This window comes from Saccharomyces paradoxus, chromosome XV (genome assembly GCF_002079055.1).
Source record: "Saccharomyces paradoxus chromosome XV, complete sequence".
In the NCBI taxonomy this organism is placed as follows: Eukaryota; Fungi; Ascomycota; class Saccharomycetes; order Saccharomycetales; family Saccharomycetaceae; genus Saccharomyces; species Saccharomyces paradoxus.
In genome coordinates, this window is record NC_047501.1 from 782,226 (window position 1) to 807,796 (window position 25,571).

Sequence of the window (25,571 nt, forward strand, 5' to 3'; positions counted from 1 at the left end):
ATATACGTCAAAGAGCCAAAATGAAAAACTATAAAAGGCACTTTTTTTCTATTCGGGTGATTCATCGTCTTCAGCCTCTGTATCTGTATCAATATCAGTATAATCGCTAGCATCACTTTCGTCATCACTTTCAGTTTCGTCGTCATCAGTAGAATACTCATCGTCTTCCTCAGAATAAACTTCCACTTTTTCCACTACAGGCAAATCACGGACCTTCATATTCATAGTAATATCCAGATCTGTGGTGAAATAATCTGTAGATTTAACGATTACTCTAAAGAAGAAATCACCAACAGTCTCAGGTGCAGGCTGACCTAATGGAATTTTGATGGTTCCGATTTCCCAATCATTTATATCAAACTTCTCATGTTTGGTCAAATCTAGTTTTATCCTCTTGTCAAAAAAATCTTTGTCATCGTTTAAGTTCTTGTAAGATAGTTTTTCAATGATAATTGGTGTCTGAAGTATTTTACCATCTTTTTGAGAACTCACCAGACAGCACCAACTCCCACGTCTCTTTGTAGGGAAAAATGGCGCAAATGAATATGGAACCAATGGCTGCTTGCCCATCATAGCAAATGGATCTCTTTGGGATTCAAAATCCTGGGGCTCTATTAATTTATCTTCAGGGATCAAGCGAGTTGGTAGCAATGGCTGCTTAGCAGAACGAACTAATACTTTCAAAGAAATATATGGGGTAGATAACGGTGTTACTTGATCTTCACCTGGGACAAGGAAGTCTGCCTTTATGATCTTTAGGTTCGGAATATGCGATGCAACTCTCAAAGTTTCATTTAACTTTGCTTGATCCTTTATGCCAAGAACCTCACCAATTTTGGCATCTTCCAAAGTAAACAATTTACCCAATGTATGAATATCTTTGTTTTCAGTTATGAAATGTTCTTTATCTACGTTAGGCAACTGAAGGATTTGACAGTTTGGTATTAATGGTACAGCCTGAACAATACATTTGAAGGTATTGATTGCACCTAATGCAATATCCAAATTTCTAAATCCACAAGCAATGTCTAACAAACCATGTAGCAAAGAGTGACATTTAGCCACTATTCTAAACTTGGCATTGTTAAGTTTACCACTATCTCTACGGTTGATATGATCTTGTAAAAGTTTTTCAAAATCTGCTGGCTGTAAATCAGGGAAGAACTGTTTGAATTCATGAGCAAACGATAACCAGTGCAAGATCAAGTCTGTAGTGACAATCTCCGATGGCTTATAGTTGACTAAGTTGCTAACGAAATTAGAGGCCGTCACATTATGAATTCCCTTCTTAGTATACGATTGCGTTCTTGCCCACCATCTACTAACAAAATATGGTAAGATTAAACCTAATAGCGCAACATAACAAATTACTAATAGTGGAGATGCACTTCCATCCACCAAGAATCTTGGTAGAGCAATACCATGTGAAGTAGATTGTGGACCATCTGGATGACCATATTTCAAATAGTTTTGTCTAACCAATTCATCAGTAAGAGATTCGTAAGCCTTCGTAATTTGAACATAAGTTTCTTCCATCACGCTTTTTTCATCAGGCGATAGGCCCTTGGCTAATTTATCTGGATGGAATTTAACAGAAAGTTTTCTATAAGCAGACTTTATATCTCTATCGGAAGCACTGGTAGAGATACCAAGAATTTCATAAGGGTCAAATAATTTTGTGGCTGCATCTTTAATCGCATCATTGCTATTGATCCTTTGCAGAAGAATTGCCACTAAGATCCATCCCACAATAATTATAATATTTCTCTTGCTCCATATTTTGGACTTCTTACTACTATTCTTATCAAACTTTCTTCTGAATTGTTTGATTTCATCGCTAGTGTATTCTTCATTCAACTTCTTGAAAACTTCCTCATTAAACCCCTTATTACTCCCTGGATTCACATCTTCAGTATTGGACCCAAAGAAAATTTGGTATATTTGAAATAGTGTCATGGGCCCGACGACCATCAAGATCCCGGTTAAAATGAAGGACGGCCATGTCTCACTAGCCTCATCATACTCGTAGTTTGTGGGCATTGTGCTGTAGTATGCAGTATATGTGTTTCGCTGTGAACGCCTTCTTTAATCAGTTACAGTTCACTATTGTTCTAGTCGCATCTTTTGTTCGTTCAGTGATCTTCGACGTGTTCAAGACAAATTTTTCAGAAAACGCCTTTCCGTGATGAGTGACCAATACGCGTTATAAAAGGGATTGTGTCAGTAATGAACTCAGATTGTGACATCGTAAATCTTTAACGTTAGGAGACAATCAATAGTAGAAAGTAAATATGAGGGCACCACCGTCGCCTAGAAAATCCAGATCTGGTCATTTTCTTTACCTGTATTTTCGACTGCGTCAATTTTTTAGCTGCCAGAGATTGAAGAGAAGGTGGCATGTCCACAAACTTCACATTCACCAATACAATACTCGCTGGAATTTGAGTCCCCTTTCCGAAACACGCATTGAAGATATGATAAATGAACCCTCCAGCTTGTGTCCAGGGAGTTCCAAAAAGAAGCCACTGTTGATAGCAAGGTTTTCAAAGGGTTGCCAAGAATCACCAAGGGTATACGTACTGCAAAGGAATAGCTTGTCTCGTTTAAAATTAAGCAAAAGAAAATATGCCCTAAGGTTCTACCACAATGAATTTTTCGGTAAGGATTTAAAGAGAAAGGATGGAAGTATCTACGGAATTCAACACCAACAGTGCGCAGAAACCGTTAGAAAAATCAAGAAAGTCACAGGAAAACATGCTGACGTAAAAATAATATTCCACGATAAGAATACTATAAGAAGTGACAAGCTAGGGATTAGGAATAATAGGAAGTGGACTAGGACCGGCGCTCTTGAAGAAGAAGAAGAAGATTCTTCTTCAGTATATATCAGATTTTGTGATGATCATTCCCTGAGGGTCAAAGATTATCACTCCTTGCACAAGCATTCTAAAAAAACTTTTTCACAGAAACAAAGTAACCTTGTAGTTGGAAAATCTGAGTTGCTTGAGAAACTTTTTGAAGAGGAACCGTTGCGGCAGAACAAGGGCGTAGGGAAAAAACCTGGTACGATTAAGATACAAGAATTCCAAAATTATCCTATCGTTTCCTTTTCTCGTGTCATTTGACAATGGATATATACAAACATAAAATAGCAGGAAGAAAAGCTTCATAAAACGAAGAATGCCTACGTGCCATGTATTACATAATCAAACAAAAAACATTTATCAACATACTTTCTTGTACCTACAATATGTATTCTACTCTTATTCTCTCAGTGCGGTTTATTTGTACCCGATATCATTAGTCTCCTCGACAAACAATGCAGCTGACTGATGGAGTACCTTGCCAATGAGGTCGATTTGTTCTTGCGCCCTCTTCCAGTCATCATCATAAATTGCATCCATTACTCCTGGAAATGTCCAAAAATCTACATCCTCACCATTCTTAGATCTATCTTCCTGTATCAGCGTTGGTCCAAATAAAATGTTCTTATAAAATGATCTATTAGGTATACCTGCCGGAGAGCATGTTCTTCTACCAATATTAGTCAATTTTTTATTCCACGTCCATCTATTGATTGAAAGTAAGGAGGGCTCTATACCATCTCCATGTGACCATACTATGTTCTCCCAACCTTGAGTCCATGACGTCCATTCGTTACCGATTTTCTTCCAAAATAATAAGCCTTTAATTACTGATGTGAAATTTAGTTTCTCAGGATATGCTTGCTCTAATCTTTGTAATCGTTCATCGATATCTTCAACATAATTTATTATATCAAAATGAAGTAACGGATCATCAATCAATTCCATACTAATATGCAAAAGATATAGAAGCAAATTCTTGACAGTTTGTTGGTTCTGTTCGCTTTCCAGCATCTTTTCAACAAGTTCAAATTTATCCTCAGAAGTTTCAGATGGGGTGATACGGTTCCTCGTAGAATCGGAAGATATTACAGACACAGGAATGCCATTTGCTAGAAATGGGGTCCAGTCACCATAGTGGTGTACGTTATCTACGGATATATCAAAGTTTAAATGCGCATTTCTGTTCCTGAAAAACTTCTTTAATAAAGGATGAGTCTCAATGCTCAATTTTCCCCCCGTTTTACCATTTTCATATTTTTCACTAGGGGGTATGCCTAACTGACTAATATCAATCAAAGAATAAATTTCGTCTTTCAATGGAGTTAGCCTTTGCTCAACGAGCTCAGAAGATCCAGCATAATTGAACTCAGAACCACCAAAAGAGATAAAATAGATATTTCTCAATGGTTTCCAACCAAACTTATATTTTACCTCTTGAAATAATTGTACTATAGATAATAATGCAGCTGTACCAAAATTGGGATAGGTGGTTCCAAAATTAATGGAATTTCTTGATGCAGCAATTATTATGGCCTTGTCGGATTGTTCTCTCCCTTCAATTTTACCAACAACATTAGGGACGAAATGCTTTTCCCTGACATTGGTTTGCAAATCTAAATCGACCAATACGTCACCCATTTTCCCACTATGAATATGATCGTTATTGCCACCATCAACTGTTATTCCGCCAGAAGATAAACGCGATAGTAGCTCTTGCCCTTGCCGCCTGGAGATCGGGATAGTTGGAATATGAGCTAAACGCCAAAATTCAAGGTCCTTTTCTTCTACAACAGAGCCAAACCGATTTAGTGTTGACGCATCACCAGTTGAATATTGTGGCAATCCTACAGGCTTAGATTGAACAACGTCTATATTTTCACCATATGGTTCAGATATGAAGATCACAGCTTTAGCTCCAAATTTCTCAGCAAGTAGTACTTGCTGACTTACTAATTTATCATATTGTAGTAAAAGCACATAGTCTTTTCCATCTTCTATCGTTTTTGAATCTTTTAAATTTTGTAAATCGTTTGTTGTACCCTTGCCTGCGTAAATTAAGCTTACTTTGGACAATTTCCCATTCGAGCTTAATGGATTAAAATTTTCCGTGGAAAGTTTTAAATCGTGCTTTTCATTTTCGTTATCATAATATGAGATTGATACATTGCCTGGATAATTAGAATAAACCAGGTATCCCATTTCCCTTACTAATTTCAACCCATTATTGTCAAAAGAGTCCTGAATGTATCGAGTAATTGCTGAATCACCCTTCGTTCCGGATCCATGGGGCATGCTACTAATATATTCCAAATCTCTCTCAAACTTAGCCAAATCCACGGATTTCTTGGCATATTCGAAAAGTATATCGTGTTGAGAAAACATCCCTTTAGATCCCGATGCCTTTTCGTTGAGCAAATAGCCACTTGACAAGACATAATATGCAACAAATGACATCAAAATGATGTAAAAGAATCTTCGAAGTATGAAGGGATTTCCGATTTTACTTAAGTAATAGTCTGCTTTGTCTTGGATGAACTTTGATATTTGGAAGAACGGATGAATAATATTTTCCATTAAAGGTTCCAGGATCTTTTCCTGGAATCCAATAGAAACCCTCTGTAGATGTGTTCTTTTGTGAATATCATTGCGTGGGTCCTCTATATCAAATTCATAAGAAGGTGGTTCAGTTGGAGGCGTAGTACTAGTGTCTATGCTATTATTGTTAGAATCAGGAAGAGAATCATCAAAATGTTGATTCATTAACAGGGTATGCGACGAAGATGCAGTGGGTATAGTATTTTCATGTTCAAGGTTTGTACTTGGCACTGGTTGATAACTGCCCCTCATTAAAATTACTTGATCTCAATACCCGGGGGTATTACCTTGGTTTGCAAATTAGTTACGGGTTTCAGAATAGCCCAAAGCCTGATATATTTCTCTGGTATCCGAGGCACGTTTATGAAACAGACAATTTGTTGGTGTGGGAAGTGTTTGTTTAAATGACCAGTTCTTACTTGATGCCGTAATTATTAACTAAATTTTCAATATTGTTGGTGGCTTATTGCGAAATAGAGGGAAAAAAAGAAGAAACCTAAATAGTGAGTATAAAAGAGATTCTGTTAAACGAGAAAGGAAGTAAATCAAAGAAGAAAGGATCATAAACCACACAGAATGAGTAAGAGCAGGTCGTCGCTACAGTCAGGCCCACTTAATAGCGAGCTATTGGAAGAACAAAAGCAAGAAATATATGAGGCGTTTTCATTGTTCGATATGAACAACGATGGATTCCTCGACTATCACGAATTGAAGGTAGCAATGAAGGCCTTAGGATTTGAACTACCCAAGAGGGAAATACTTGACTTAATAGATGAATATGATAGTGAAGGGCGGCATTTGATGAAGTACGACGATTTTTATATTGTAATGGGGGAAAAGATATTGAAAAGAGATCCCTTAGATGAAATAAAGAGAGCATTCCAATTATTCGATGATGATCATACTGGGAAGATAAGTATCAAAAACTTGAGGCGCGTCGCTAAAGAATTGGGGGAAACATTGACGGATGAAGAGCTGAGAGCGATGATCGAAGAGTTTGATTTGGATGGTGATGGCGAAATCAACGAAAACGAATTCATAGCTATTTGTACCGATAGTTAATTTGGCTATATATTTAATCTATAAAAATGATTTGTAACTATATTAGTATACTCCTATGGGACTCTTGTTTCGTATTTTGAGATTATATCTTGCCTAAGGATGCACTTAAAAGTGAAAAAAAGCCAATCTAATCATGCCTGTAGGACAATATTATAAGAGAAAACAAAAACATTGAAATGTCGTGGAGATATGCGTTAAAAAGTTATGTTACTAGTCCAGAAACAATAGATGATGGTACAGTTATATACTTTGATGACAAAGTGTCCATAATTAAGGACTCGTTTCCTAAATCAGAGTGCCATTTATTGATATTGCCACGATCTATGCAGCTGAGCAGAAGTCATCCCACTAAAGTAATCGATGCAAAGTTCAAGAATGAATTTGAACCATACGTCGATTCTGCCATTAGTCACGTTTTCCGACACTTTCAAGAAAAGTTTCGAGTGAAGAAGAGTCATGATGACGAAGACCTCGACTTGGGCGGCGACATATTAGAAGATGAAAACAAGTTTGTGAAAAAATTTGTACGGGTTGGGATACACAGTGTACCTTCAATGGCCAACTTGCATATACACGTAATATCCAAAGATTTCCATTCTGTAAGATTGAAGAACAAAAAACATTATAATTCATTTAATACTGGATTTTTCATTAGTTGGGACGATTTACCAATGACCGGAAAAAAATTAGGCACAGACAAGGACATTGAGACCACGTATCTGAAAAAACACGATTTAATTTGCTGCTACTGTCAGGAAAACTTTAGTAATAAATTTAGTTCACTGAAAAAACACTTAGAATTGGAATTCAATAGTTATTTTCAGCTCAAATAAGGCAAGCTTTTTTGCATTCCATTTTGTTACTGATATATACATACCTATACATATACGTGTTTTTCCAACATCATAATTTTTGGTATTCTATAGTGCCTTCCAATTTCTTAACTTCAGCTACTTTTCTGACTGCTTTCATTAAATCGTCAGGGTTAATGTGATCACGGTCATCTCTTATGGCAAAAAACCCAGCTTCAGTTGCACAGTTACGAATATCAGCACCATTGAAACCATCACTCATTTTTACAGCAGCCTCAAAATCAAATTCTCCTGTTTTTTTGACTTTTGCAGTATGGATTTTGAAAATTTCTAACCTGCCGGCTTCATTTGGCAATGGAATCTCAACTTTTCTGTCTAACCTACCGGGCCTTAATAAGGCAGGATCTAAAGTATCTGGTCTATTTGTAGCCATGATGATTTTAGTCTGTCCAAGATTATCAAAACCATCCATCTGGGTCAATAACTCCATCAACGTACGCTGGATTTCACGATCTGCTGAAGTACCTTCGCTAAATCTTCGACCACCAATAGCATCCACCTCATCCATAAAGATAATACAAGGTTCATGTTCCTTTGCATATGCGAACATTTCTCTAATAATACGGGCAGATTCACCAATGTATTTATCTACAATACCAGACGCTGGAGAGAAGATGAAGTTGGCACCAATAGTGGCAGCAACTGCCTTTGCTAGTAAAGTTTTACCAGTACCAGGGGGTCCGTATAGTAGCACACCCTTTGGAGGTTTAATACCGACCCTTTGGAAAATTTCCGGGTTTTTCAATGGTAGTTCTATAACTTCCCTTAATTCTCTGATTTGCTCAGTCAAACCACCAATACCATCAAAGGTGATTTCCCCTTGTTCAAAACTGGTCATATTATACACCAATGGATCTGTTTCTCTGGGCAAAATTCTCATTATAGTCAGAGTGGTGATGTCTAGGGTGACTCTCACCCCTTTCTTTAACTTAGAACGTTCTACTGAATTCCTAACTCCAACAATATAACGTGGGCCTGAAGAGGCCTTGACTATATACTTCTCTTCAGATAATTCCTTCATAACCTCCCCAATCAATTGACCAATACTTTGCAGAGCTTTTATGTCATTTTCAGTCTTGTCATATAGCTTCTCTAGATCTCGTATATTTTGACGACGCTGCTTCAACTGATCATCATACCTTCTGTGTTCTAGCAGCTTTCTTTTCAATTGGTTCAGGGCCTTGTTGTGGGCCTCCTGTTCGGGATCCAATCTAGAAGGTTCCTCTTCACGTTGTCCTTCCGTTTCCTGTGGTTGCTCTGGTTGCTGTCCCTGTGACTGTTGGGTACGGTTGTCGTTGGGTGTTTCCCCCAATCCTGCTAATAAAGGATCCTGTTCTTCACTCATCCTTTTTACTAGTCCCCTTGCTCTTGTCTCCTTGCTCTTATCTGCTACCTCTGGCTCTAGGGCCTGTTACTAGATTCAACTAACTTCACTATGGTCTTTCAAGCTTCCATTCCCCTTCGGTGGCAAATTCCACTTACCGGAAGGTCACCCGCCTGTCGCAAAATTTTTCACTTCTCATCACTATATTGAAATATAACAATAAAGTACTTCACGATGGAATTGAAAGGGCTGGATACTGTGCTGACCTAAAACTGCCACGCCCACTCGCCTCTCCCTATTGTCGCAGTAATGTCAATCCAAGCTTTTATCTTCTGCGGTAAAGGTTCTAATCTGGCTCCCTTCACCCAGCCAGATTTTCCATTCCAAACGCAGAACAAAGACAGTACAGCTGCCACAAACGGTGACAAACTTAATGAATTAGTTAATAGCACCCTAGATTCAACTGTAATAAACGAGTTCATGCAATATTCAACGCGCTTGCCCAAGGCTCTTTTGCCCATCGGTAATAGACCCATGATTGAATACGTCTTGGATTGGTGTGACCAAGGGGATTTCAAAGAGATCAATGTGGTCGCACCCGTTGACGAAATCGAATTAATTGAAAGTGGACTGACTTCGTTTCTGTCCCTAAGAAAGCAACAGTTTGAGTTAATTTTCAAGGCTTTATCGAATTCCAACCACAGCCATCACTTGCAAGATCCTAAGAAAATCAATTTCATCCCTTCGAAAGCAAATTCTACAGGTGAGTCCTTGCAAAAAGAGCTTTTGCCTAGAATCAATGGCGATTTTGTAATCTTGCCCTGTGATTTTGTCACAGATATACCTCCACAAATCTTGGTCGATCAATTTAGGAATAGGGATGATAACAATCTAGCAATGACCATCTACTATAAGAACTCTTTGGATAGTAGTATCGATAAAAAACAACAGCAGAAGCAGAAGCAACAGCAATTTTTCACTGTATATTCAGAAAACGAGGACTCAGAGAGACAGCCAATATTGTTGGACGTCTACTCTCAAAGAGACGTCACAAAGACTAAATATCTACAGATCAGATCTCATTTGTTGTGGAACTATCCAAATTTAACCGTATCTACTAAGTTACTGAACTCATTCATCTATTTTTGTTCTTTTGAACTTTGCCAATTGCTAAAATTAGGGCCGCAATCAATGTCAAGACAAGCTTCGTTTAAGGATCCGTTTGCTGGAAACCAACAACAACAAAATCCTCCTACCACTGATGACGATGAAGATCGTAATAATGATGATGACGACGACTACAAACCTCCGGTTGCATCTATCCAACCCACGTACTTCAAGAAAAAGAACGATCTGATCTTGGACCCAATAAACTGTAATAAATCACTAAGTAAAGTTTTTAGAGATTTATCTCGTCGTTCATGGCAACATTCCAAACCGAGGGAACCAATAGGTATCTTTATTCTACCAAACGAAACCTTGTTCATCAGAGCCAATAACTTAAATGCTTACATGGACGCTAATAGATTTGTACTAAAGATAAAATCACAAACGATGTTCACGAAAAATATACAAATTCAATCCGCCGCTATTGGTGCTGATGCTATAGTAGATCCCAAATGCCAGATCTCAGCTCATAGTAACGTCAAGATGTCTGTTGTGGGTACTCAGGCCAATATCGGTTCCAGGTGTCGTATTGCCGGGTCTCTCTTGTTTCCTGGAGTCCATCTTGGTGACGAAGTAATTCTGGAAAATTGTATTATTGGACCCATGGCAAAAATCGGTTCTAAGTGTAAACTCAGCAATTGTTATATTGAAGGCCATTATGTCGTGGAGCCTAAAAATAACTTTAAAGGTGAAACACTCGCCAACGTTTATCTGGATGAAGATGAGGAGGACGAGTTAATATATGATGATAGTGTTATTGCTGGCGCAAGTGAAATCGCAGAAGAAACTGACAGCGATGAGAGAAGCGATGAAGATTCCGATGATAGTGAATATACCGATGAATACGAATATGAAGACGATGGGTTATTTGAACGTTAATATAAACATACGTATGTTTCCCCCATCCCTTTCAATAAGGGACCAGGTAAATAGACAAAATTAGAAGCGTTATTATGCATTTATTCATGGGATTTAAAAAGAACACAATTATGCTCAAGTAAATTAACATGTTGTATTAATACGTAGCATTTTACACATCTATTTCCTATATTATGTTATGTTAATTGTTGAATTAATTTTTCTTATTCTTTTGTTGGATCAATGGTGCAGTTGTTTCTTTGTCACCATTCTCAGTGTCTTCAGAGACCTTTGATTGTTTGTCCTTTACTCTTTGTTCTTGAATTTTTTTATTCTGGATTTTATTTTCAATTAAATCATCAAACGCGATAATTGACCTAACCAAATTGCTTATATATATGATCATTAATTCGTCGTTAGTCTTTACAGTTAAAGCCTTTTGTAGGTTGTTTGAAATCTTAATTCTGTCGTGATCCTCCATATTCATTTCGTCTTCATCGGGTGTTCCAAGGTTTGGTAAAAGATTAAAAACATCTTGTAACTTGCCCAATATAGTGTGGTTTATCGGTAACTCTTTGTTAATGACTTTGTCTAAATACCCGACAACATCCTTTAGTTTGCTTTGTAGTCCTTTCAAGGATTTTAATTGGTTGGTCAATCTGATGGATAAACCACCTGCTGCTTGATCACGAACATCTCTCAATAAGTGTTCTACGCCAATTTCTTCAGCTTCTTCGGCCTCAATAGTACATGGTAAATGTAGAAACGTCTTTTCTGTAGATGTACCATCATCCTTAACTTGCTCAACGGCGACATATGCATCTGTTGGTAAACCAACACCTTTTTGTTTGACATCAACAATTAATAATAGCGGATTATTTTGAGTATATTTTTTGAACAGTTCGTTGATCTTGAGGTCAGAGGCCCTTAATTTAGGACCACTATGATACCATCCAATTAACTTTTCCTTGGCATTGATTTTTTTACACATTTCGTTCATGTTTTCAATATAATTATGATCTAAAAACCATACGTCAGGGTTTTTCTCATCTTCCTCGAACGGTAAGGCAAAGGAATTAGTGACTCTGATAGTGGAACTGTTAGCATCACCCAAGATGACACCAACACATCTTTTGTTTTCTTTTGTCTGTGTACGCTCATAATGGTCTAAAGCAGATAGTAAGACCAGCGGTGCAATTGTAACTTTCTCGTGTTGTAAGGACATTGTAATTTGCTTTCCTTCTCTTTTCTTTCTCTTTTAAAAGAAACAACTCACAATTAGTAACAGCTGTATGGGAACCCAATTTCACTTTAGTGTTAGCTGTTGGCTACACAATTGCTTCATTGTAGATCCTACTCTATGTGCAACCGAATGACGATTTGCCACTGGAGGATCCCCGAACTTCAGTAGAATCAATGTTCGTATTAAGTGATTATGGAGATTGTTACTCAAAGTAAGTGATGCCCATTAAAAGACTGCATTATTAAATATTTGCTACTGTATTGAAATAGGTTTTTCGCTTTGATAGTTGTGATAGCAAAAATTTGAATTTTCTATTGGACTTTAGAGTAATGCCCTTTGCTCAAATTGTTATTGGCCCACCGGGTTCAGGAAAATCAACCTATTGCAACGGCTGTTCACAGTTTTTCAATGCCATTGGAAGACATTCTCAGGTAGTAAATATGGACCCTGCTAATGATGCGTTACCTTACCCATGTGCTGTGGATATTCGAGATTTTATAACTTTGGAGGAGATTATGCAAGAGCAACAGTTAGGCCCCAATGGTGGTTTGATGTATGCTGTTGAATCCTTGGATAAGTCCATTGACTTGTTCATATTACAAATCAAGTCGCTTGTAGAAGAAGAAAAGGCATATCTCGTATTTGACTGTCCCGGACAAGTGGAGTTATTTACTCATCACTCATCTTTATTCAGCATTTTTAAGAAAATGGAAAAAGAATTGGACATGAGATTCTGTGTAGTAAATTTGATAGACTGTTTTTACATGACTTCTCCTTCACAATACATCTCCATTTTGCTACTCGCATTAAGGTCTATGTTAATGATGGATCTACCCCACATTAACGTTTTTTCTAAGATAGATATGTTGAAATCCTACGGGGAATTACCCTTTAGATTAGATTATTATACAGAGGTTCAGGATCTAGATTATTTGGAGCCATATATCGAAAAGGAAGGCTCTAGTGTACTGGGAAAGAAATATAGCAAGTTAACTGAGACAATCAAAGAGCTTGTTTCAGATTTCAATCTGGTTTCATTTGAGGTCCTGTCTGTGGATGATAAAGAAAGTATGATAAATCTTCAAGGTGTTATAGATAAAGCAAATGGCTACATATTCGGCGCATCTGAAGTTGGCGGTGATACAGTTTGGGCTGAGGCCTCTAGAGAAGGTGCATTACTAGCAAATTACGACATTCAGGACAGATGGATAGACAATAAAGAGAAGTACGATAAAGAGGAAGAAGAGAAACGCGCGGCGTTGCTAAAAGAACAAGAGTTGCAAAATAAAGCCGTTGATGTGAATGAAGAGGATGAGTGGGAAAATGCGCTGAAGGAATGGGAAGAAAAACAGGGTACGGATTTCGTTAGATAGCGTTGTCGGATTTCTTTTTTAGTTTCAGCCGTGGGATCTAATTCAACATTTAAACTTGTGTACATGACTATATATGCATATAAGTAATAGCAGTGTATTATGAAAGGCCAGTGAGTTGCTGATCAAGTCACAAATTAGCTGTTAAAGACACAAATCTAACTTTGGACATGATGGCTTCTCTGAAAGCCAGCGTCAATAATAAACCAGGTCAACCAGCCATTCCCTCGGCGGAGGCGACAGTAAAAGCGGAAGAAGAAAAATTAACCAGCAACTAAACAATGAATCGTAGGAGAAGGAAGAAGAAGAAGTTAAAACGATTAGTACCACCCATATTGTCTATATCTGTCATGGGGTACCGGTGCGGGGATCCTAAGGCTTTTGCGGTGATCTTAATATAAAATGTTGTGAAATAGTTAGCTACTCTATGTTAATGAACTTTTCAGATTCAGAAGTTTTTACTGAATGAATGGACCATTTATAATTGCGAGGACAAGGTAGCAAAAAATATTCTACACGATAACTTGGTAATGCCAAGAAAGTTTTTGGGTAATAGGATTGAAAAGAATGTCGATGCGATCAGGCCATCTTCTCTAACATTAACTCCTGATGACTTGAAATACATACCACCAATACCACAAGATTTTGAAGATGAAGATGATAAAGTTTTATGTAACGGCAATAGTGAAAATAGATTGTCTAAAAGATTTGGTGGTACTTTGATATTAAGGAAACGGCTGGAATCCGTTCCAGAATTGTTTTTGCATGACTTCAAGAAGAAGCCAGGCCCTCAACTTGACATTATTAAAGAGAAAAAATTCACTGGAATACGAGCTCCCAAAGGAGTAGCTAATTCCGAAAGCAATATCTTACGATTACGAGGAAGAAAGAAGGTAGAACCAGTGTCAATTCAAAGAAAAAGCCTACGTAGGCCAACACTGCCAAAACCTGCAGTAATGCAACCTGTACAGCATAAGAAGCATCCCAATCATATTATTGACCGAGTGTTTGTTTCTCGACCGGCCCCAATTGTAATGCCTGTACAAGGCCTCACTCCAATCGATCCGGTCCCGCTAGTGCAAAAACAGACGCAAGATTACCATAGAAAAAATAAATATGGTAAAAGCGATAGTGAAATATTATTTGATGAAATCCTTTCAGCCTACGAAAATGTTTCTGTGAAGAACTCCACTGCTTTAAATTCAGAAATTGACAGAATTATCGATATATGCACTTCGAAACAAATAGCTAAAAAAAGTGAAGCATTTCAGGTACCGTATGTTGTATGCCCTGATGACACGGAGACTTTGTTTTCGTCAGTAACACCGAAATTGAAACCTGTCAATTCTAACGCATTAAATGATTTCATTTCCAGTCCGGAATACTCTACATCGGGATGCAGTACATACTCTGACCAATGGAATTCAGAAGAGGAGCTGCCCGACGTGGAGAGTACAGTATGGAACACGAATAAGAGGTCAATGAGATCATCCATTATGTCTGAAAGCACTAATGAAGAAGGCTACTGCACTGCTCTGGAAACTTTGCCCTCAACTTTATCTGTGGAAGACTTGGATATACATAATAAGCTACCAAAAGTTACACAAACATCACCGTGCAATACACTTTTGAATAAACTCTCTCTAAGAAAATTAAAAAAAATAACTCTCGATCCACCTAAAATAATGCATGGTGTGAATTTCGACGACGATAGTGATTATGGCGGTGACAAGGATGAGGAAGATACGGCCTTGGATATTTTGCGAGAAAAAATCGACTGCATTGAAATTGAAAGTTGCAGTAGTAGCATGTACAGTGAATAACCATTTTTATTTTAGGCTTCAATAAATCGTAGATATATAGGTTAGGACGAACTGCGTAGTAATAGCATTAAAATTGGTCGTTAATGGAAAAATGTCACAATTTCAACACTAAATGTCCCCGTTTATGTCGCATCCTTTACCATATTACCCGCAAAGGACCATAAGCAAGAACTAGCACGACTATATATAAACAGGGTAGTTGGATATAATGGGTTTACAGGCATATGTTTGATCACGAAGCACAACAGATTGAAATCAAGAAGGCTGCACTTCAGTATTAATGGCACCCACACAATTGGATATAAAAGTTAAGGCCTTGAAGAGGCTGACCAAAGAGGAAGGTTATTACCAACAAGAACTGAAAGATCAGGAAGCTCATGTGGCAAAACTTAAAGAAGATAAATCGGTTGATCCATATGATTTAAAGAAACAGGAGGAGGTCCTGGATGACACAAAAAGATTGCTACCTACTTTATATGAAAAGATCAGACAGTTTAAAGAGGATTTGGAGCAATTTCTAAAAACTTATCAAGGTACCGAAGATGTAGGAGATGCAAAATCTGCTATTACTTCTGCACAGGAATTACTGGCTTCTAAATAATCTATAGATAATCCATTTCTTGCTTTTTGCATTCATCTGGTGCAGGTTTTATAGTTCATTATATACAAGCATGTTTGGGGTGAATATTAAATCTCGCTAGAAAATGTACGGAATATTACATGCAAAAGTAGAAGCATGGAGACGACTGTAGATACAGTGACCATTATATAAGAACCTTCTATCCTGGTAACAAGAAATTTATTGCTCTATTTGTAATCGGCTGGACACATTTAAGGCCCCCCCAATATGTACTCTCGACTTAAAATGATACGAAGGTACACAACACCACCGGTGATGAAAAGCGATTCTATTCAATTACACAGTTTGGTGAAGACGGCACTGTTTGAAGCCTTGAATAGCCGGTACAAATCAGGGGCACTACAGATAGTGCAGGATGTCAATTGGAATGCCAAAATAACACCTTCAAATTCTCCAGAACTTCTGACTGCAACTCTAAATTCAAATCGATCTTTGCCGATGACCAAGTTTCCTAAACAGGATATCTTAGAACAGGTAAAACTGGACACTAAAGTTGGCCAATGGAGGAAATTCATGACAGGGTGGTTTAGAATCGGGTTGTATCTTTTAAAAAGCTATAAAACAGGGATTCAGAACACTTTAAAAGTATTTTGGGATACACGAAACGAAGGACGTAAATTCGACATTAAAAATGGCGCTTTGGCCAAATTGGTACGGGAAATAGAAATGCATGAAATCAACATTAAGCTATCGTCTTCATCATTGCCTAGTAGAGTATCGGCAAAAGTCCCATCAAGGCCATTTTCAATCAATAGGAAAGCACTGGTGGAGCTGATCAGGCGAGATCAAATCTGGAAGTTACCGGTATTCTTCACTTTAGTATTCATATTCGAGGAGGTTAGTGCATTGATCTTCACATTTTTTCCGCGTGTCTGCCCATACAATTGCTTAACTCCTGGTGGATACAAGAAGCTATCTAACCTTCATATCAAAAATACTACAAGGCCACAAGAGAACTACGGCCTGGGTCCCTTAGAGTTTACTAAGCAGGGTGCTATCAAGTATGAGGCACCGTATGTTGTTCCTATTGAGAATTTGTATAGTTTTCTGACAAGCTTTCCTCAAAGTATGGTATCAAAATGGAAGCTGTACATTTATAAGAAGTTAAAATTACAGAAATTACTTTGCAATGAGATAGAAAAAATTTACCAGTATTTCTTTATCGATGACTGGTTACTGTTGCAGAGTATACTGAACACTGATGTTGAGGCAACTAAAATCGGGCTAAGTGATAGGGAATTGGTTAACTGCATTCTTGAAAGGAAACTTTATCGAATGGGCGATGACCTGAATGAGATGGTTAATGACACGTTAGGGCAAAAAATCTTATTGAAAAGACTGTTCCTCTATTGGTCATTGAGATATAATGACACGGTATCTTTAAACGGAAAACATACGTTCAGTGAAAAATGGGGCGTTAATAATATCTCATTGTTAAAATATAATTCAGAATTGGTAATTACGAATGATATTTAATGAATGGAAATATACATGATATTATCTACCTTGTACATAGGGTTTAAAACAGGAATTCTTTTAAACTTGTTTGGTTTAAATTCAAACAATATTTTAGTGGTGAAGTTTCTTGCTTTTGGAGCAAAGGGCAATGTAACTCTATATTGTATGTATAATGATACTCTTCCATATATATAGTATATAGATTTTCGTCAAGCGTTTCAATTGAAAAATGAAAAAAATAAGAAAAAATAGAAAATACAATTAAATTAATTGAAAAAAGAAGTGAAAATAATTGAGTAGTTCGTATCAAACCTTGTAGGTTTCTAAGTGAGCATTTTCCTCTCTAACCAATGTATGGTGATGGCCAGGCGCTCTAATAACCTTGTTTTTTGAATCCATGGTACAGGCGGCAATGGAGGCGAACCATTCATCATTAAAAATGTCATCTAAGGTAGCTCTTTTCTTAGGATCCACCTGCAGAATACGGGACATGATAGGTCTGGAAGCATGTGGCAGTAGACGTAACAAACGGTATGGGCCATGAATAATTTTTTTATGGTGAGGTCCTCTATGTTGCTGACTCGATTTACTATCAGAAGCAATACTATGCGGCTTATCCTGATTCTGATGCTGGTGATGTTGTTGTTGTTGTTGTTGTTGTAGATTGTTTTGGGGAGCAACATCAGGTTTAGCGTTGGCATCAACTTTAGCATTGCACTCCGCTTCGTTGCTGCACTCACCGTTAGCATTGCAATCCGCTTTGTTATCGCAGTCACTGTTAGCATTGCCATCAGCTTTGTTATTGCAATCAGCGTTAGTATGGACATCTGTCTTTTTAGCGTTAGCTGAAACTAGCGTGCTTATATCCTCATTTTTGCCCGCTTTGATGTTGATAGTACCTTCCTTGCCATTATCTGGTGTACTTTCTTTATCATTATTGCTATCCTCGTCTTTGTTCTCTTCGGTGTTTCCCTCCTTAATTTCTGGTTTGTTGCTGTTTTTATCCTGTATAGATGCCGTATTTGGAGTTTGATTTTGAACTGTTTTCAGGTTTGATTCATGAGCTGGCTGCTGCTGATTAATAGCAGAACAGTCGCTGTGATTCAAAAACCTTTGGCGTTTTTCCTTTCTTTCCTTCAGTAACTCTTCATGGTGCCTGGCGGATTCTACATAGTCATGTTCTATGTCATCTGGCATACAATATAATCTAAAATTATCGTCAGAATCTCTTGGGGCCTTCCATGGAAATCTTTTCAGCATCATACAACAGTATATGATCCCAATAGACCATATGTCGACGCATTGAGGATCATAAGATTTGGTGGACGTAATTACCTCCGGCGCTAAGTAAGGATCACTACCCACGATTCCGTGAGCCATCGTTACACCATCTTCAAAAGGATATCTAAATACAACAGCACTACCAAAGTCAATTAGTTTCAGAATACCCTGAGAAGTCATGACACAATTATCTAACTTCAAATCTCTGTGTGCCAAACCCATGGAATGTAAATATTTAACACCTTCAGTCAATTGTTTCAAACAACAATTGATCTCGCCACGGGACATTTTACCCGTCATAACAACGGCAAAAAAATCAATCGGACAGTATTCCATGACTTCATAATATTTGTTTTGTTTGGAATCAGAGAAAACGTCAACAGTTTCGATAACGTTTGGATGATGTAGAGTCGAACCGATACAAAATTCTGCTGTGCATTTCTTGGCATACTCTTTCACACTTTCATTCGGTTTCCTTGGCCTAAATTCTTTAACGGCAAAAGTAGCACCATCAGTGGGTCTCACAAGAACTTTAACGGACCCGCCTGCACCGGAACCCAATAATTTACCTAATTTCCCGTATTTCTGGGCCAGAATACAGTCATCGTGATATATATTAATATTATTAGACAAAGATAGGATGGAGTCGGTACTTGGCGGTATAGCAGACTGTGTATGAGCATAGTGGTCTGTAAAGCCATGAGGATGCTGAGCACGATAGTGATTATTTAAGTTGACTGTAGAAGTTGATTTTGAAGGTGGGGGGGAATGGGTGCTATGTTTCTTTGAACGAAGTTGGGACATGGATAGTTTTTTATTTACAGAGGGTCTGAAAAACCTTTTCAATTCTGCCATGGAGTGAGTTTGTTTTGGTGATGCGGGGGAAGTATAATCATGGAGCCCATGAGAGATATTATGGTGGTGATTTGTTTCGTAGTTATTATTATAATTGTTTGTTGAGATACTGGTTGCATTGGAATGGCTGTGGGTATTGTTATTGAGATTTGTTGTAGTATAATTTGTAGTGGTTGTGGTAGATTTCATGGAATCCGTAGATTTCTCGCTTCTTAATGAGTCATTACTTTGTTTCCTACCAATGAAGTTTAAAAAAGATTTAGAGCTTCTGATCAACTGCGGCGGGTTATTAGACGAATTTTCACGGTCATGGTGATGGTCATTATGATGACCGTGGAACGGATTTCTCGACAACAAATTAGGCATCTTTATACGGGAAGCAATTCGACCGTATTATTATAATTATTAGAGTATTATTATTTTCAATCAGATCAATTTTTAGCAGTGGCTCCAAGTGGTAGTCAAACGCTACTATTGTATTTAATTTCGCCCTGAAACGAGTCTTGAAAATCGACGTATATTGTTTACTAGTATCCTTTTTTTATTACTCTCACAGTTTTCTTTATGAAAATGTGGAAACTCTTAAATCTGGAAATTCTTCACGATTCTAGAAAAATAGGAGGTGAAGAAGATTTCTAAACTTTTTGAAAAAAACGGGAAAAGAAAGAGACCCAAAAAAAGTGAAAAAACTGTGTGTATGAAATGTAAACGAACTTTGCTCCTACTGGAAAAAACTCCTTTAAGCGGGTGTGAATTATCTTGGGCTTACTTGTCTGTGAAGCAGTTGTATAAATGGCTCTATATGTTAATTCTCACTTTATCTCTCTTATAGATTTGTTACTGTGAATATATAGCCAAATAGAACTAGGCGAAGAAAAAGAAAAGGGGCGAGCGACGACGTAGGGGTCAGGTAGAAGAGTAGGGCACTTATTGGCGATATAAAAGACAAAAAGCACTAATGCAAGAGAGTGGTGAGCGAAAGGAAAATAAAGAAAGGCTACGTTATTGACGGATATATGAATCAAGACACAAGACTATTTTGTATAGTAAGCAGAACCGGCTTGTGTTTGTGATTCATGGATCAACGAGACGGTAGCGAATAAGCACCAACGGAAAAAAGAAAACACACGCATACATGCACGTACAAGATAAAAAAAGCACAGGCGTGGTGGTAGTATTGGGATAACCAGGCACACGCTACTGCGAGATACCAAAAGACCCTTCCCGTAAACCGCTCGGATAAACCGAATTTGTCCTTTAGCGTGACACGGATTATACGCGGGGGTCCGGCGACACAAGCCACGGCCCGTCCCGTCCGCGTGGTTTTTAATTCTGGCTCCACGTAGTAGATTTTGTAGCTTGCCTTTTTTCCGGCTTCTAGAAACTGGGAAAACCATAAAAAAAATGGGAAGGAAAAAGACAAAAACCATTCAAGTCTTGCGTGCCGAGAATTTTTCTTTTCTCTTTCTTGTTTTCAACTCACTCAGTAGCAGCCGCTGAGTACCCGGATGGTCGTCATGGTAACGGCAGCTTGACGGTAGATAAATAAAATGAATGACAATGTTTCAGTATATCTTGGTAAATTACAATTAAATTTTAGAACGGCTTCCTGAAAAAACGCTTTCGCCTGGCTCTTGAGTTTATTTCAATTCCCTTTAGGGAATATGTTCTGGTTTTGCGCTGTGGGATGTGGGTGTTTTGAAATATTTTTTGTTAGCAAATTGTGCATATCGCACTTGTTTCTTTTTATTTAGCAAGTGTAAACGTAGTAATACGTAATCTTACTATGGGGCCATTGTCACCCAGAACCATTGATAAAGTAGCTAGGTTCCTCGTCCGGTTGTTAGTATAAACCTGTGCGTGCATAAGTGTAGGAAAAAAGGTAGAAATGAATGATTGGCAACAGCAGCTCCCTTTAACAGGTACACAAAAAAATGAGCTCGATAAAAGTGTCCTGCGGTATTTGAATTGGAATTACAAACAAACTGTACGGCATGAGCATGTCCAAAATTATGAAAGCGTTAGACATGCGATTGTAACTCTATCAACGTTCCTGTTGCAAGAATCAGTAGACCGGCAAGAATTCATCAGTAACAATGACACCAACAACGAAAGTATAGTAGACATTGATGAATTACTATTACCGAAGAAGTGGAACTCAATTGTTAGATTACAAAAAAAAATTATCGAGTTGGAACAGAATACAGAGACTCTTGTATCTCAGATTAAAGATTTGAACTCTCAAGTGTCAGAACTAGCACAATTTATGCCTCCCACTCGTAATGGCACCGGCGCACAGAATGTTTTGAAATGGGTGCCGAAAAATCTACCAAGCTGTTTAATTAATGTTGAATCATCTGTTACATCCGTCAAACTGCACCCCAATTTGCCTATAGTGTTTGTGGCCACAGATCATGGGAAGTTATACGCATTTGATCTATTTAACTACACTATCCCTCTGGCGTCCTTGCAAAGCCATACCAAGGCAATTACTTCCATGGACGTTTTATTTACCAATTTCACAAAGTCCAGCAAGAAAAATTACTTGGTGATAGTTACCGCATCTAAAGATTTGCAGATTCATGTTTTCAAATGGATCTCTGACGAATGCAAATTCCAACAACTTAGATCTTTATTGGGCCATGAACATATCGTCTCTGCAGTAAAAATCTGGCAGAAAAATAATGATATCCATATAGCGTCTTGTTCCAGAGATCAAACTGTAAAGGTTTGGGACTTTCACAATGGTTGGTCCTTGAAAACTTTTCAGCCTCACTCCCAGTGGGTACGCTCCATAGACGTTCTAGGCGACTATATCATCTCCGGATCCCATGATACCACATTAAGATTAACACATTGGCCATCAGGTAATGGTCTCAGCGTTGGCACGGGTCATGAATTTCCCATAGAGAAAGTGAAATTCATTCATTTCATCGAAGACCCTCCAAACGCAAGGTTTAGAACACCATCAACGGCTCAATATAAAAACTGGGGGGTGCAGTATTGTGTCTCAGCATCAAGAGATAGAACGGTAAAAATTTGGGAGATACCTCTGCCTACATTAATGGCCCATAGAGCACCCATACCAAATCCTACAGACTCAAATTTTAGATGTGTTCTTACGTTGAAGGGGCATCTTTCATGGGTTAGAGATATTAGTATTCGAGGCCAGTACTTGTTTTCTTGTGCTGATGACAAATCTGTCAGATGTTGGGATCTGAACACGGGGCAATGTTTACATACCTGGGAAGGGTTGCATACAGGATTTATCAACTGCTTAGACCTGGATGTTGATTTTGATCCTAATGTTAACCCAAGGCAAATAATGGTCACCGGCGGTTTGGATTGCAAGTCTAACGTCTTCATGAGATAACTTGGCTTTCATATACCTTTTTCCCCTTTTTTTGGTTTTTTTTTTTTACTTTGGTTGATATTTTAAATACTTTACTGAATTAGTATTGATAATATATAATAAAATTTACTTACTATATAGTAGAATCATTTATTATTTAATCAAGTATTCAAATGTTTCGCTTTTGAAATGCCCTCGAATCTTAACTTGAAGCAGAGGAGCTTGCACTAGCAACAGCGACTTCCATGTCTTTATACTCGAAAGCGAATGGTTCATATGGTAAACCTTCACCTACGAAAAACTTGGACATAGATTCAACCCAGTGTAAACGTAAGGAATGAAGCATGGCAGATGTACCTTCCATCAAAACTAGGACGGCACATGTTAGTGCGAACCACATGGAAAAAAGGGCAACTGTCATAAACACACCCAAAAATCCTCTAAATCCAAAAGCAATTTGAATTGTCATTGTCCATAAAACACTTGACAATTGAGCATGTGCCAATGATAAAGCCCATAAACGTAAATAAGATGCAGTATGCGAAACACAATTCAAACAGAATTCAATTGTATGAATGACTTGATGAATCATAATATCACCAAATTCTTCGCCATGAGATCCAGAACCAACTTCTTCTTCTTCAGCGTCATCGGCATCCATCGCGGAAATTAATTGTTGCGCTTCCAAGTCTTCTGAACTAGCATCTGCTTCAGATGATGGTAGTGGTTCGTGAGATTTCTTTTTATGGGTGAATTTGAAATGTAATGGCTTCACCAATAACAACCAAGGAATACAAACCAAGGCCATTAGTAACAAAATCACTTGGACCTTTGCTTGATGAGGGTATAATTCATCGTCAATAGTTCCTGGTGATAAAAACATGTTGATTAACATGTTTAACAATCCTGGAGCAGGCTTCCCGTCTTTGACCCAATCAACAGCCCATTTGTAAACAATACAAACAGAAAGATAACCAAAGATACCTTGCATAAATAACAAACCAGGAATAAAGTTACCGATGATATCAATCATGGAGTTAAAGTACAAGTGGTTGGCCAAAGAAAAGAAATAGGAATAGGTCATGTGAATGAACCCCATTAAAATTGATAGTTTCATTTTGTAAGAATTAGAAAATAGCAAAGCATTTTCAGTTCCGTGCCAAGCCCAATCTAAACCGATAGGGTATGTACCCACCGAAGTAGCGGTAATACTTTCACCCTTTTTCCAATGGTCAGGCCATTTCCAACCTGACTTGAAAATAGTCATTGTTTTAGAGAAGATATCATTGTAAAGGAAACCTGTGTACATGGAAAAGACACCCATTAACAAAATAATATATCTACCAGTGAAGGCCATATCAAAAATTTCACCTCTTTTCATTTTGTTGATTTTCTTTTCATTCAATACAAGAGACAATGCGGCTAAGGTCATTAAGAACCCGTGGCCCATATCACCAAACATGATCGCAAACATGAAAGGGAAAGTGACAATTGTGGGTAAACCAGCATTGATTTCTCTATATTGTGCAATACCGTAACAGTCACAAATACTTTGGAAACCAGCAGTAAACTTGTTGGTTCTATGAAAGGTAGGTGGGGTGTGATTTGTATCCAATACTTGGATAATGGATGGAACATCAATACCCAATCTTGCGATCATTTCACCAAGACGAGCTTGCAAAGTAGCTAATTCGTCTCTTGGTATCCAACCTTCAGCAATCAAAATCTTTCTATTGGTATCATAGTTAGATTTATTCAAAATTTCAAAAATAGCCTTTTCACGAGTAATGTCTTGGAACCAAGAGTCTAATTCTTTGGCAATAGCATATAACTCGCTTTCTAAAGTAGTGGAAGTGGTTTTCAAAACTGTATACAAATCGCTCAAGTTTTTGTTGACTTTGGCCAATTGCTGTGATCTACCTTCACTGGAGGAGTCAACTTCGTACAGGTTGGCATCCAAAGACTCCGCAATCTTTCTAATTCTTTTAATAATCAGATCACCGTGAGAAAATACGATAAAAGCATTTTTTTGTTTATATTCCCTAGTTTTCACATCATAAACAGGTTGTCCAATTTCAACAGTTTTGAAGAAAAGGTTACCTCTTAAGACTCTCCAAAGAATTTGTTCTAAGGTGGCAACTTTGTCTCTCGAAATGACACCGGTGACGTAGTTTACAGAAGCACCAATAGCGGCTGCAATGTTTTCCCCATTAGCATCAATCATGTCTTCATCCATATAGGAAGTGCCATCGGTATTGTCACCCTTCAAGAAGAATTCATCACCTGACTGCAAAATAAAGCGATACTGTTCCAAGTCATTTTTTTGAACTTCGATTTGATCGGTTGCATCCTCCATTTGAATTAATCGTTCTTCCAAATAGGAGGCGTTTTGGACATAATCATCTATCACAGAACCGCTAGGTGGGACGTACAATTCACCTGAGCCGTCCAAATATTTGTCCGTATCTCCCTCGTAGAGCTTTATATCGTGCTTCTTCAAAAGAGAATAGAAATAACGATACTGCCTTTCCACATTATCCAGTCTTCTAATTTCGTTAACAAAAGTTCTTTGAAATGCACGCACTTTAGAGTTTAAGTCACGGAATTGCACAAGACCTAATTGACCTAGAGTATAGGCAGAGTCTCTCGAAATTTCTTGAGGAATATAGAATTGGACTAAAGCCATTTCAGCCGAGCGAAAAATCGCTTCCTCCTTCTCTGACATTTTTCTCCCTTGTGTAACTTTTGAATGTATTTTATCTGATTCAAATGAAAAGGGATTTGAAAAGCTTGACCCTCACTTG

General features: G+C 37.9%; 15 protein-coding genes across 15 annotated transcripts; 9 read left to right on the forward strand and 6 right to left on the reverse strand.

Annotated features, from left to right (window-relative positions):
- Positions 1–48: 48 nt before the first annotated feature.
- Positions 49–2,040, reverse strand: SEC63 (protein-transporting protein SEC63; the record flags this gene model as incomplete). Its single annotated transcript, XM_033913483.1, has 1 exon — positions 49–2,040. One exon carries the CDS (start codon positions 2,038–2,040, stop codon positions 49–51), a length of 1,992 nt encoding a protein of 663 aa, XP_033769374.1.
- Positions 2,041–2,291: 251 nt separating this feature from the next.
- OSW1 (Osw1p) lies at positions 2,292–3,125 on the forward strand (the record flags this gene model as incomplete). The annotated part of the gene is made up of 1 exon (XM_033913484.1): positions 2,292–3,125. The coding sequence occupies one exon, from the start codon at positions 2,292–2,294 to the stop codon at positions 3,123–3,125; it is 834 nt and encodes a 277-aa protein (XP_033769375.1).
- A 156-nt stretch (positions 3,126–3,281) lies between these two features.
- TRE2 (putative zinc metalloprotease) lies at positions 3,282–5,714 on the reverse strand (the record flags this gene model as incomplete). Its single annotated transcript, XM_033913485.1, has 1 exon — positions 3,282–5,714. One exon carries the CDS (start codon positions 5,712–5,714, stop codon positions 3,282–3,284), a length of 2,433 nt encoding a protein of 810 aa, XP_033769376.1.
- Positions 5,715–6,038: 324 nt separating this feature from the next.
- Positions 6,039–6,524, forward strand: CDC31 (centrin; the record flags this gene model as incomplete). Its single annotated transcript, XM_033913486.1, has 1 exon — positions 6,039–6,524. One exon carries the CDS (start codon positions 6,039–6,041, stop codon positions 6,522–6,524), a length of 486 nt encoding a protein of 161 aa, XP_033769377.1.
- A 176-nt stretch (positions 6,525–6,700) lies between these two features.
- On the forward strand, positions 6,701–7,357 carry HNT3 (DNA 5'-adenosine monophosphate hydrolase; the record flags this gene model as incomplete). The annotated part of the gene is made up of 1 exon (XM_033913487.1): positions 6,701–7,357. One exon carries the CDS (start codon positions 6,701–6,703, stop codon positions 7,355–7,357), a length of 657 nt encoding a protein of 218 aa, XP_033769378.1.
- A 70-nt stretch (positions 7,358–7,427) lies between these two features.
- On the reverse strand, positions 7,428–8,741 carry RPT4 (proteasome regulatory particle base subunit RPT4; the record flags this gene model as incomplete). Its single annotated transcript, XM_033913488.1, has 1 exon — positions 7,428–8,741. The coding sequence occupies one exon, from the start codon at positions 8,739–8,741 to the stop codon at positions 7,428–7,430; it is 1,314 nt and encodes a 437-aa protein (XP_033769379.1).
- A 288-nt stretch (positions 8,742–9,029) lies between these two features.
- GCD1 (translation initiation factor eIF2B subunit gamma) lies at positions 9,030–10,766 on the forward strand (the record flags this gene model as incomplete). The annotated part of the gene is made up of 1 exon (XM_033913489.1): positions 9,030–10,766. One exon carries the CDS (start codon positions 9,030–9,032, stop codon positions 10,764–10,766), a length of 1,737 nt encoding a protein of 578 aa, XP_033769380.1.
- A 193-nt stretch (positions 10,767–10,959) lies between these two features.
- On the reverse strand, positions 10,960–11,970 carry RPN8 (proteasome regulatory particle lid subunit RPN8; the record flags this gene model as incomplete). Its single annotated transcript, XM_033913490.1, has 1 exon — positions 10,960–11,970. The coding sequence occupies one exon, from the start codon at positions 11,968–11,970 to the stop codon at positions 10,960–10,962; it is 1,011 nt and encodes a 336-aa protein (XP_033769381.1).
- Positions 11,971–12,317: 347 nt separating this feature from the next.
- Positions 12,318–13,361, forward strand: GPN2 (GTPase GPN2; the record flags this gene model as incomplete). The annotated part of the gene is made up of 1 exon (XM_033913491.1): positions 12,318–13,361. The coding sequence occupies one exon, from the start codon at positions 12,318–12,320 to the stop codon at positions 13,359–13,361; it is 1,044 nt and encodes a 347-aa protein (XP_033769382.1).
- A 527-nt stretch (positions 13,362–13,888) lies between these two features.
- On the forward strand, positions 13,889–15,181 carry DSE3 (Dse3p; the record flags this gene model as incomplete). Its single annotated transcript, XM_033913492.1, has 1 exon — positions 13,889–15,181. The coding sequence occupies one exon, from the start codon at positions 13,889–13,891 to the stop codon at positions 15,179–15,181; it is 1,293 nt and encodes a 430-aa protein (XP_033769383.1).
- A 280-nt stretch (positions 15,182–15,461) lies between these two features.
- RBL2 (Rbl2p) lies at positions 15,462–15,782 on the forward strand (the record flags this gene model as incomplete). Its single annotated transcript, XM_033913493.1, has 1 exon — positions 15,462–15,782. One exon carries the CDS (start codon positions 15,462–15,464, stop codon positions 15,780–15,782), a length of 321 nt encoding a protein of 106 aa, XP_033769384.1.
- Positions 15,783–16,028: 246 nt separating this feature from the next.
- On the forward strand, positions 16,029–17,297 carry PNT1 (Pnt1p; the record flags this gene model as incomplete). Its single annotated transcript, XM_033913494.1, has 1 exon — positions 16,029–17,297. One exon carries the CDS (start codon positions 16,029–16,031, stop codon positions 17,295–17,297), a length of 1,269 nt encoding a protein of 422 aa, XP_033769385.1.
- A 288-nt stretch (positions 17,298–17,585) lies between these two features.
- HRK1 (putative serine/threonine protein kinase HRK1) lies at positions 17,586–19,781 on the reverse strand (the record flags this gene model as incomplete). The annotated part of the gene is made up of 1 exon (XM_033913495.1): positions 17,586–19,781. One exon carries the CDS (start codon positions 19,779–19,781, stop codon positions 17,586–17,588), a length of 2,196 nt encoding a protein of 731 aa, XP_033769386.1.
- A 1,522-nt stretch (positions 19,782–21,303) lies between these two features.
- On the forward strand, positions 21,304–22,788 carry PAC1 (Pac1p; the record flags this gene model as incomplete). The annotated part of the gene is made up of 1 exon (XM_033913496.1): positions 21,304–22,788. The coding sequence occupies one exon, from the start codon at positions 21,304–21,306 to the stop codon at positions 22,786–22,788; it is 1,485 nt and encodes a 494-aa protein (XP_033769387.1).
- A 181-nt stretch (positions 22,789–22,969) lies between these two features.
- On the reverse strand, positions 22,970–25,492 carry VPH1 (H(+)-transporting V0 sector ATPase subunit a; the record flags this gene model as incomplete). The annotated part of the gene is made up of 1 exon (XM_033913497.1): positions 22,970–25,492. One exon carries the CDS (start codon positions 25,490–25,492, stop codon positions 22,970–22,972), a length of 2,523 nt encoding a protein of 840 aa, XP_033769388.1.
- Between the last annotated feature and the right edge of the window lie 79 nt (positions 25,493–25,571).